The sequence below is a fragment of the Ciona intestinalis genome, chromosome 2 (genome assembly GCF_000224145.3).
Source record: "Ciona intestinalis chromosome 2, KH, whole genome shotgun sequence".
Lineage (NCBI taxonomy): Eukaryota > Metazoa > Chordata > Ascidiacea > Phlebobranchia > Cionidae > Ciona > Ciona intestinalis.
Window position 1 is genome coordinate 2,976,791 of NC_020167.2, and position 11,913 is coordinate 2,988,703.

General features: G+C 35.4%; 1 protein-coding gene across 4 annotated transcripts in view; it reads left to right on the plus strand.

The window, feature by feature from the left end:
• Positions 1-11,913, plus strand: part of LOC100175974 (peroxisomal acyl-coenzyme A oxidase 1) — a 21,122-nt gene that overhangs the window by 7,772 nt on the left and 1,437 nt on the right. Inside the window, exons 1-15 of one of the 4 annotated variants that reach the window (XM_018817498.2) lie at positions 4,710-4,862; positions 5,321-5,470; positions 6,135-6,309; positions 6,540-6,694; positions 6,852-6,959; positions 7,330-7,449; positions 7,855-7,970; positions 8,350-8,522; positions 8,939-9,101; positions 9,697-9,798; positions 10,094-10,182; positions 10,240-10,392; positions 10,560-10,674; positions 10,898-11,044; positions 11,554-11,760. In XM_018817498.2, coding sequence (XP_018673043.2) covers positions 4,817-4,862; positions 5,321-5,470; positions 6,135-6,309; positions 6,540-6,694; positions 6,852-6,959; positions 7,330-7,449; positions 7,855-7,970; positions 8,350-8,522; positions 8,939-9,101; positions 9,697-9,798; positions 10,094-10,182; positions 10,240-10,392; positions 10,560-10,674; positions 10,898-11,044; positions 11,554-11,760 — 2,019 coding nt within the window. In that variant the 5' untranslated portion in view covers positions 4,710-4,816. Of the gene's footprint in view, positions 1-4,709; positions 4,863-5,320; positions 5,471-5,752; positions 5,774-6,134; positions 6,310-6,539; positions 6,695-6,851; positions 6,960-7,329; positions 7,450-7,854; positions 7,971-8,349; positions 8,523-8,938; positions 9,102-9,696; positions 9,799-10,093; positions 10,183-10,239; positions 10,393-10,559; positions 10,675-10,897; positions 11,045-11,553; positions 11,761-11,913 lie in introns of those variants that run through there. The other 3 variants (XM_026840800.1, XM_009859310.3, XM_026840801.1) reach the window with 3 other exon arrangements.

Below are 11,913 nucleotides of genomic sequence, written 5' to 3' on the forward strand. Positions count from 1 at the left end.
AGCAATATTGGCATGTAATCTTTTGGCCAAAGTATGAGACATAAAACTCAAGATTGTTAACTACGATATAACTGGGAATCGGGTTTTTTTCCACATCTTCTCTTTTCATTGTTATGTATCTGACTCCGGTCTTGAACCCATCTTTATCTATTTTGTGAGTGCTTTTAATTGGTTTGCCATATTCCTTTTCAATGTGTTCCAGCAGCGTTTTCTCAGGAAAGGGTATTGGAACCCATCCTATTACTACATTTACAATGTCGGATTCGTACAGTCGAAGGCCGTAAATTTCGTTTACTGTCGTTAACTTTTCGAACAGATCCAGAACATTCTGCCTGGTAACACAGGTGACATCCACTTTGTTACCTTTCATTGCTGCAATGCCAGCTATTCTGTTTTTTGTAAAACCTGCTTCTTTTAACAGAAATATTATCTCGCTTCTTGACATTAGCTTGTTCGTTCTAAACATAAGGCATGTTGGTCTTTTAAACACTATTCCTGGTGTATTAGCTGCCACCATCTGAGCGAAGCTGGCCCTTTCAGGTGCTGCCCTTGCGGACAACCGTCCGCTAGCCATACTAAACGTGAATCACCGACCAAACTCGCGAGTTACGTTCTCCCCAACATTTTGGAAGTTAACATGGCGCCCTCCGTTATAGAGGGCGCCATGGAGGTTAATAATAATGTATTTTCAAATATTTTTTTAAAGATGAATGTATGAATAAATGAAACTTACTTTATTCTCGCTTGGCCAAAAAATAACAGTTGTTAAACAAGGATGTTGTGTTTCATACACCTCGTGCCAGGGTAAGCGTTACCAAGAATGTTACTTAGTGCTGGGTGATTATTTTTTAGGGGAATTTTTTATTTTTGTATGCGTGGCTGACAATTTGGACAACCATAAGAGACCACAAGGTTGATGCAATTGCCGTTAAGTATCTTGCTCAAGGTTACACGGCTCACCACGGAGGCAATATAGACTTATACACTTTAAAATCGTCATGAAAAACCAATATCCGTGTCCTTTTTCATAAAGGTCACAACATACCAACATAGAAAAAATACAGCAATATGCCAACACAGATATAAAATATTACACAACAACAACAACTATTCCTTTTTCTTTCTATTCGTAAGCTAGCAGATACTTTAGAGGTTTGTGCTGTTGCTGCATATTCGTTTAGTATCGTATCGGAGTCATCGCTGCCGGTATCATAATCGTAGACATTACCGGGAAACACGGAATTCACATTTTCATTCCAAAGTTGCTTTTAAGTATTCAGCGTGAGTAATTCTGCTGAGTTTTGCCTCCGGTTGCTCCTCCACTTCTTGGTTGGTATGGTTTATTTGACCTGATGCTGTGTTTGCAATGTACTTATTTGATTCCCGATCTAAAACGTAATTGGTGTACTGGCTGATAGTTATGGTTGTATTGGATTTGTGGATTTTGCCAAGTTGGTCGAACACATCCTGTACATCTTTACTGTCATCTCCAATTAGATTTATCCTTCTCGAATCGACTGCAGCGAGTCTGTTGTTATTTGTCCTTGTACGCGCTTCCAATTCTTGTTTTTTAATACACGGTCCTGCGTCATCCTTAAATGAAAGCGTGATATATTTAATTTTTTTACCTATTTCATGGAAATTCAATTTTGGCCCTTGATTTTCCAAAAATCCGAGGTCGACATAGCGATAATCAGAAACAGTTCTAATTCCCTCCTCGCCTTCGTTATAGTAACCGTCTTTACCACCAGCTTCGCTATCTTCTTCATCGTCAGTGTAATAGCTATCATCATCATCGTAGCTGTAGTCACTATCGTATTCTTCATCGTCGTAGCCACAATTGTCATGGTAGCCACGGTCTGTACGTTCGTCATGGTAGCCACGGTCTGTACGTTGGTCATGGTAGCCACGGTCTTTACGTTCGTCATGGTAGCCACGATCTGTACGTTGGTCATGGTAGCCACGGTCTGTACGTTCGTCATGGTAGCCACGATCTGTACGTTGGTCATGGTAGCCACGGTCTGTACGTTCGTCATGGTAGCCACGGTCTGTACGTTGGTCATGGTAGCCACGGTCTATACGTTCGTCATGGTAGCCACGGTCTGTACGTTGGTCATGGTTGCCACGGTCTATACGTTCGTCATGGTAGCCACGGTCTGTACGTTGGTCATGGTAGCCACGGTCTTTACGTTCGTCAAGGTAGCCACGGTCTGTACGTTGGTCATGATAGCCACGGTCTGTACGTTCGTCATGGTAGCCACGGTCTGTACGTTCGTCATGGTTGCCACGTTCGTCATGGTAGCCATGGTTTGTACGTTGGTCATGATAGCTACAATTCTCATAAGAAAACTGTCGCTTGTCGCAGTAAAGTATAGGTACTGCTCTTAACCTAAAAGTGTATTATAATCAAAATAAATTTAAGTAATAATAAGAGTCGTAGCAATGTTTGTTTATATGTAAGAAGGTTTATCTATATAAGAAGACTTACTTTTCCAGGTTTGCTGAATGAGACAACTATCATCCCCTCTAACATAAATAGATACTCCGTTGTTTTTGGTTGTGACTTTTTTCCAATGATATCGATATCTTGGAACAAGTTTCGCTTTAATCGTACGAATATGACCTCTCTCTTCTAGGACTCGGAAAATGTACAATCTACGGTTGTCAAGGGACCAGAACAAGTTGTCACGTTTTACTATTCGAATTTCTGGAAACTCGTCGATACCAAATCGGAATTCTAATATATCTAAGACGGTGTCGTTGACCGAAACCCCATTCTTAAAATTCCGACAAATAGAGTTTTGCATAAAACGAATTTTCGCTGGTGACAGTTCAATGTAACCAGTATGTTGGAGCCCCATCTCTTTTGTATAATCTGGCTATTCGACACTTGTAATAATGCAGTTATAATATTGGTGTTTATACTTCTACTTTTGCTACATACGTAATCTTAATCGCTACACAGACTTCTCTAAACGTTTTAACATTTTGCCATTGTAAAAGAACCTCTGCATAAACTTGAATATGCACTTTAACGCATCAGGTCGCGTCACAAAACAAACTATTTGCGTGTTTAATGATTACCAATTGCTGTTTATCCAGCAGATTTCCCTGATTCGAAACTTAAGTATTAGGCTATGACGCAAGACATGATTCATTCATTTTAAAATTACCTGACTATCTGGCTTTACGCCCTATACGAAGATAGGGTGGAATAAAAGGTAGCCTGTTTTCATTCTCTTTCCCATTTGGCAGTAAACCAAGATTTTTTACTGATTTGGATAACAGCATCTTCACGACTCTGAAAGCAAAGCGTTGTTAATTGTTAAAACACGATCAAGATATTTGGGATCTAGGTGCTAACGTTATATATATTCATCATAACCGACAGTACTTTATGTTTGATCGGGAGTCTTAAAATACCGTTGTGGGAAAAGTGCTTTGCTTACACATTTTAAACTCATTTTACATTTAAACTCATTCGGTCACCACACTCATTCAGTTTCGTTTATCGTGCTTTATTTTTTGGCCGTGTTTAAGAATGCTGTACATTATTGGTTGAATTCCAAGTTTTTGTTCATTGCAAATAAAAGAAACAATACTGAATAAATGAATCGGTAAAACAACATTATGAATAACAATAATGAATAAATGAAGCAATAAGACTAATATACCACCGCGTTCAATGTATTCATCCTACTAATGTCAAATTGTATATACATGATTATTTAAAAAGAGGTCAGACGTTACTTGGCTTCAAATGAGCAGGACACTTTCCGTTATCAATACATGAATACAACATCAATGTTTTCTAAGTTCGATGTGGGGCATCTTCTCAATAGTAGGAATAATCGTAGTAGTTGTCATCATCTGTGTCGTAATCATCGCTGTAATAATCGTCGCTGTTGTCATCATCGCTGTCGTCCTCATCTGTGTCGTCATCATCGAGGTAAAAATCGTCGCTATCGTCCTCATCTGTGTCGTCATCATCGCTGTCGTCATCCTCGCTGTCGAAGGAATCGCTGTAACGGAGTGTGTTTGATTAACTTGATTTTTATTTTGGAAGGGAGGGCGGGTTATGGTAGCAAGTTATCAACCAGACCTAACCTCAGTTTCCCTGGCGCGCCTCACCGTTAGAGGATATATTTGTCGGTGGGAGGAATAACTATCTATTCTATTCTTTGAGGGCGAGGACCCGGTATTTAGGCCAAATTTGGCCCATTATCCCCAACAGCAATAACTATACCAGAATTATTATATGAACTTAGAAGACTTACTTCACGTTCGTCCAATGCGGGAATGTTTTGTCTTCTCTTAGTTGTACAGACACCACTGAGTTTGTAGTTGTGAATTTGTCTTCGTCAAAAAAAGTATTTTGGAACAAGTTTCGCTTTGATTGTACGAATATGACCTCTCTTCTAAAACTCGGAAAATGTACAATCTACGGTTGTCAAGGGACCAGAACAAGTTGTCACGTTTTACTATTCTGATCTTTTTAAATGAGCTAATTTTAAGGCGCCCTTCTAATATTTCGTTTATACAAAGTTACGACCAATAGAATCGTGCAGAATATGAATTTTGACGGAGGCAATTTAATGCAACAATGAGCCGTTACACTTTCGCACTATTTACGTTGATGAAATATGCAACTATTTCTATAAGTTGGGAGCTATAGGATACATATTAAATTATAAAAGTATCTTTCTACGCTATCAGACCACACAGCTACTTAATGCTTGCAGTACCAACTTCACAATAAGGTTATTAATTTGCAATTGTACCAAATTAAAAAAATCTTCAAAACAGCTTCGAACGCATGCTCAAAACAAACTGGCGCTTGACAAAACAGCGCAATTGTACAGGTAATAATAAGCGTGTACTATTCGCAAAGTTCCCTTTATCGAAAATCCAAACATATTGAGTAGAATTGGGTAAAATAACGTGTAATGATTTTGTTCACAGTCTTCTGAAAACATTTGTGTCCGGGCAAGTGTCACAACACCCGACAAAATTGAGCTTCATTTTAGGGTATTACCCGTAGGTTACACCTTAGCTTAGAATCTTCGTTGCAGCAGCTTTGCATAGATTATAATAAATATTATATAATAATAATAACCTTCATTTGTCTCTTCGAAATATTTTAAAAGATTGCACTTACGTCAACCATATTAGCTGGCCTATGCACTGTAGTATATACTATATACCAGTAAACCGTGGGAAAGTGGTCGATGGTCATGCCCAACTTTTAACTTATATTTTAATAACATATGCGTTTAAATGTGCATTACTTGTTTTAATTTACCCTTCATTATTATTGTAGAAGTGTTTCGTTTAAAATCGTATGACATGGCTTTGTCTCCTGAATCTCAACTGATCACAAATGAGCGAAACAAGACCACGTTTAATGTAACAGAACTTACCAATATATTGGATGGAGGGTTGGAGAAAACTGCTCTTCGGAAAAGCATTGGTTGGTATATATTTGTAAAATGCTCGGTGCTAGTGAAGAATCCTCCCCCCACCTTATTTGCTAACCACTAACCTCTATAACCACTAATCCCCTAACCATCAGCCCCTAGCCACCAACCTCTAATATTTCCACCAGCCTGTTCTGCTATGTACTGGTGGATTCTTTACTAGTGCCAAATGCTCTTTTAAGTCCTATAAGTATAATATGAAAATAAAGGAAAGGATAGTCATAGTTATACACAGCAAAGTCAACAAGATTCACAACCATTAGGTGTTATATTAAGTAAAATATGAACCAAAAAGGGTCGGTCATTTAAACATAAATTTGTTTTGAGTAAAATAACTAAAAGTTTGTGCGGCATTTTAGACATAAATTTGTATAATTTTTACTTTTCTTTATGACTTCGTATCCGCAAAGTATATATCTTAAGTAACAATGTTCGTGAACTCGTAACTGCACAATCTGCATTTATTAATAAAATTTTAGGAAATATATTGAAATGCATATTTTGCATGTACATATTCACTTTTCTTTTTTTGAATGTGCTACACAGCAGCAAAATATTGGATTCTTGTTTGCACATAGTTTTGCTACCTTTTTGAGACTCCAATGCAGCAGTTGTGAAAATTTAAATCAAAGAGAATATTTATCTTTCTTTTGGCAGAGCGAAAGATTTCTTTGGATCCCAACATGAAGACAATTCATCGTGGCTATTTAAACAAGGAACAAATAAATTTTCAAAACAATCGTAAAATGATGTACTTTTTCACTGATCTGGCAAAAAGAAATAACTGGCATATGGACAAACCACATTCAGCTGACATGGAGTTTCTACCAAGGTTTGTAAATTGCGCTTCGCTGTATTTTGAGCCCGATATCCTTTGGTTACCAACTTACAATGAAAGCAATAAAATTCTGACCCAAGGTGCCTTTTTACCCCAAAAATTACTCTCTTAGCACTTATGCAAACTTTTTAAAGAAAAATTAGGCATACCAAAAATGGTCAAGAAGCAGTGAAATGAAATGAATATTGCCCATTGGCCATTGCTTACTAAGTTTTGGTAAACAGAACATTAGCAAATGCATCTGGATTGCTTATTCATGCCGGGGCATTTGTTCCATCTATTGTAAGTTTTGGTACACCTGAACAAGCAGCAAAGTGGTTACCTCTTGCAAAGGCTTGCCAGATCATTGGAGCTTATGCTCAAACCGAACTTGGACATGGTAAGTGATTTATCTGTTTTGTTACATTGTAGGACAGGTGTTTTAATGCAACAGTATATAAAGGCGATGCTTTGCAAATAAGAAGTGATGCTAATATTGTATTTTTTTTGTTGACTTTATTATGCACATTGTATTTATTACTCATCCTATTTGAAAGGCACAAATCTAAGGAGACTGGAGACCACTGCCACATTTGATCCACGGTCACAGGAGTTTATTATGAACACACCTTCTATTTCATCCATGAAATGGTGGCCTGGTGCTTGTAAGTGGTGGAATATATTTAGTTTAACATAAGTTTATCGTGAATTCAGAACTTGTAAACTCTACTGTATATAATTATATATTGAATTACATCTTGATTATTGTAACTGTTTACTAGATATCAAAACCAAAGTTTGTCACCACTGTGAGGGCATACGTTGTTTTGGGCAAGAAAATTAACGATAATTGCTCCAACTCATTAGAGCCTTTTGCGGTGTCTAAATTGTTAGTTATCAAAAAATTTAAAAAAATGCATGGCAACTTGTAAGCAGGCACAATGTTTGTATGAAACACAGCACCCTTTTTATTGCGACTGGCATTATCTTGACTTGAGGATCAATAATTAACATTTACCTATTTGAATATCACAGTGGGAGAAATGGCTACTCATGCATTAGTGATGGCTCAGTTGATCACGAGAGGTGAAAATCACGGGATGCAAGCTTTTATAGTACCCGTTCGTGATATGACCAATCACAAACCTCTACCAGGTGAAAAACTCTTTTTTACGTTTTGAAGGAGAAATATACTAAATATGTTTTATGAAATTGAGCAGATTGTTTAAGATTGGCATAAACATTTTTCCTTTTTTTTTTTTTTCCTATGTTTTATGAAATTGAGCAGATTGTTTAAGATTGGCATAAACATTTTTCCTTTTTTTGTTCTGTTTTTATTTGTTTATTTTTCTGTATAGTATTGACCAAAACGTAGGTTTATCTGAAAATTTTCCTTAATTCTAGTAGAATTTTAAAAATATTGTTAAAAAATTGTGCTAGATTTTTTAAAATTTGGTTTCTTAGCCTCAATTCTTTAAAATTTTGATGCAGTGCATTACTTTATTTTTACCACTCCTTTACTCATTACCCTTAAAATATTTTATACTTAATTTTATACAGGCATTACTGTGGGTAGTATTGGACCCACCTTGGCACTTGATAGCACTGATAATGGTTACCTGCGTATGGATAATGTAAGAATACCAAAAGAAAACATGTTGGCAAAATACGCTTATGTAAGTATTTTATTAAAAAAATAGTGGCTTTTCATTGTGGTTCGCAAACAAGAATGTCTGAAATTTTAGACGCAAAGACGAGCGGTAAACCCTGTCAATTCAATATGGACAGAAATGAAATCACCAGAAATGAAAATGTATGCCCCATAAACAGGCGACTTGCCATAGTATTTTTATATGAAAAAAAAAACAAAAAAGAAAAAAAAAAGAAATTGTTTTGTTTAATTACACAAAAAAAACCTATAATTAAAAAAACTAAATTAAAATCAGTTAATCATGAGTCTTATTTTTTATTAAGGAAATTTAGGGGGGGGGGGGGGGCCCTTTTAAAAATTTTTAAAAAATTAAAAAAAAAAAAAAACCTAATATAACCCTTCAGGTTGATAGCAAAGGAAAGTTCCAGAAAATTGGCAACGACCGTTTGATGTATGCGTCCATGGTTAACCTACGTGTGGTGCTTGCTAAAGATGAGGCAGTGACTTATATACAGATGGCTTGTACAATCGCAGCTAGATACAGTTGTGTGCGGAAGCAAGGCAGCTTGACACCAGGGTTTGTAAATATGGTTTTTTGTGTGTATAAACAAGGTTTTTTTAGGTCATTTTGAATATAAACATTACAGCCCATATATAAATGCCACAAATGTCTTTATTTTACTTTTTTTGGTTTGTAATCTAAAACTATCTTCAGTAATGTCAGAAGTCTGAAGTTTTTTCCCAGCTCTTTACAATCAAGATTTTTTAAATATCTACCCAGACCATCCTTCCTAATAAATAAGACTAAACTATAATAGATTTCATAAGGGTTCATTTGGTAAATATACAGGTGTATTAAACATACTGTGTAAATTCTGCTCTTATTGCTTAACCATTACACTGTAAAGGTAACCTCTGGCTTGTCCGAGTGTTTGATTAGTTGGGTTTGTCTATTGTAATACTGAAATATTTATTTTGAATTTACATTCACAGTGGGCCAGAAGTTCAAATCATTGACTATGTAACGCAGCAAAACAAAATAATTCCCTATATTGCCCTTTCTTATGCTTTGCACTTCAATCTGGCATTTATTCGAAGTAAATATGTCAAGTTCCTTGAAGATGTTAAGCGGGGAGATCTATCCAACATGGCAGAGGTTTGAACTTAACTTAAGTATTTATGCATTAAGATGATTTTGTTATGTTGTGTATTGTGTATTTTATATCGCCATAGTTATAACGCACCACCCTAAATTGAACCAAAAAGTTTCCTTGGCTAAAAAGTATACAGTAATTCACAGTGAAAAACTTGCTATTGGTGAACCTGTTGACACTTATTACAAACAATTATATATTCAGAATCGGTATTAACGGCTCTGTTACATATCCAACAATTAACTTACTTAAGCTAATAGACAGAATGTAACGAACACTAATTACAAAATATGTCTTTGAAGATTGTTTAATAACAGAAATGAAATATCTATGTTTTCCTGTCAGTATTAATAAGCTTGCATTAAAGAGTCTTATAATAGATAATTGCTAATTGTTATACATGCGTGACAATAATTAATGGCTTTTACCAGACCAACCTAAAACCTAAAAGTTAGTAAAAAATAACCGAACAAAATTGTACATTGTTAAAAAATACAGTTTCTATTACATAACAGAAATTTAACAGAAATTTAGTTCACACTACATAACAATACATAAATTTCATTTAACTTTGTATTTTTTATTGACATATACCAGATGCACATGATGACAGCTGGTATGAAAGCGATTGCAACCGAACGAACTTCAGCTGGTGTTGAGATCCTGAGGAGATCATGTGGTGGGCATGGATATGCAGTTGTAAGTTTTATTTTAATTATTATTTACGCAAAATTTTTGTAATGTTTTTTCACTGGTTTTGCAGTTATCGATACACAAATAAATGTGTACATTGTTTTTTTTTTAAATTTTCTGTTGGCGTAGTTATGCATATTATTATTTTAGTTAAAGTCTGTTTTTTTTTAATATTTGCTGGTATTACCTGATCTAAATTAAAACAATTGTGTATAAGTTTGGCTGGTACTTTTAAGCGCATGCTTAAGTTTGTTCATAAAAATATTTATCTTAATAAATAACCTTCATGAAAAATTTACAGTCAAGTGGTCTTCCATACATATTGCTAAGGTTGGTAGCCTCTTGTACATATGAAGGTGAAAATACTGTTCTCTACTTGCAAGCTGCCAGGTAAGCTCACTAACCAATTCCTATTACTAGCTCAATGAAATTGTATTTATGTTCTAGATATTTGATTAAAACAGCAGCCAAGGTGAGCATGGGACAACCGGTTGATGCATCGGTTATGTATTTAACTGAGGATGCTCCAGATAAGTGCCAGGCTGCAAACCAGATGGAGTTATGTGACCATTCAATTTTGGAAGCTTGTTTCAAGCATAGGTGAGAAATATGAATGCGGTCCTCTTTATGGTGTGATTGTGATGAAATGGTAAGTGCATTCTGTTTTAAAGTAGCAAAATGCACAGTGGTTAAAAAGAATTGGCCTTTCATAAAAAGTTCGTTTTCATACATGATTCTAGTTTTGACTGTAATGCCTTTTTTACAAGGTCCAGGCAACTGCTGTTGTCAGTAGCAACTGAGTTGCAAAGTTTAGTTGCCGATGGAATGAAACAAATGGAGGCTTGGAACCTCGTCTCTATTCAACTAGTTAATGCAGCTAAGGTGAATTATATCTCAATGAACTGTTGTTTAACATAGTTTTTATAAAAAAACCCTAATGAAACTAAAACTATCTAAACAAGTAATAAATTTTTCAAGCTAGACTTTGAACTTTTAAAATTTTAACAAACCTATATTTTTTTTTCTCATTATAATATTTCAAAGGTAGTCACATTGTCTTTAACGCAATCTTTTTTAAAACACTTTTAAACCAATCCACACCCAGGCACACATGGAACAGCATATTGTGTCAACATTTTCGTCCTATCTTCGTAACTTAAAATGCTCCAGTGCAGTGAGGGAGGTGCTTGACCAACTATGTTCTCTAAACGCTTTGCATCAAATCAACAATTTTCCGGGAGATTTTTTAAAAGTAGGTGACAAATGCATGTGCACAACATCATTTTTTATTTTGTACATTGTTTTGGCTAGGCTTGTGTGACTTTTGCAGCACACACTGTTTTCCACATTTTTCCTGCTTGGTTCAGTGCAATGTAATTTATTGTAAGCAAACAAATGTATGTGTGTGACTGTGTGATGTGATATTGCGTATTAATATCACATTAAGTACACAAGCTTTGTTTAATAAATCATTAACATTGTGGGTGATCACATCTTAACACAAATCTATGTCCTTGCTTTACAAGTAAAGTGCTTTGTACTGATTTTTATCTAAACAAATGGCCTAAAATCAACCAACAACCCAAATTTCAACATTAAACCTACGTAAATAAAAATCAATTTTATTTAACCTATCTTTAAGCAGGCTTTACAATAGTTTTTTCTATATATTTTGAGTCCTTGTTTATATATCCCCCCATAAACTCGTGGTTTAGATAAGCGACAATTATCATTATTTCACATTTTTTTTTTATCAACCAGGATGGGTACCTGAGCAGTAAGCAGCTGGACATGGCTCGTAAGGCAGAAGTTAAACTTCTCGCATCCCTACGTAGAAATGTGGTTGGTTTGGTCGATGCATTTGACTTCACAGACGACATGCTTGGTTCTTGTATCGGGTCCTATGATGGAAATGCATACGAGCGTCTATATGAGTGGGCAAAGAATTTCCCATCAAATAAAACAGATGTAAATTTTTGAATGTTTAGTGTATAGTTTTATTCTATATATGTTCCTATAGTTAACCATAGTAAAATTAAAAAAAAATAAATATTATTATGACAACAAATGAAAGTAGATCATTGTCATAAAATGAATGGAATTTTGGATGCTAACTCTTTG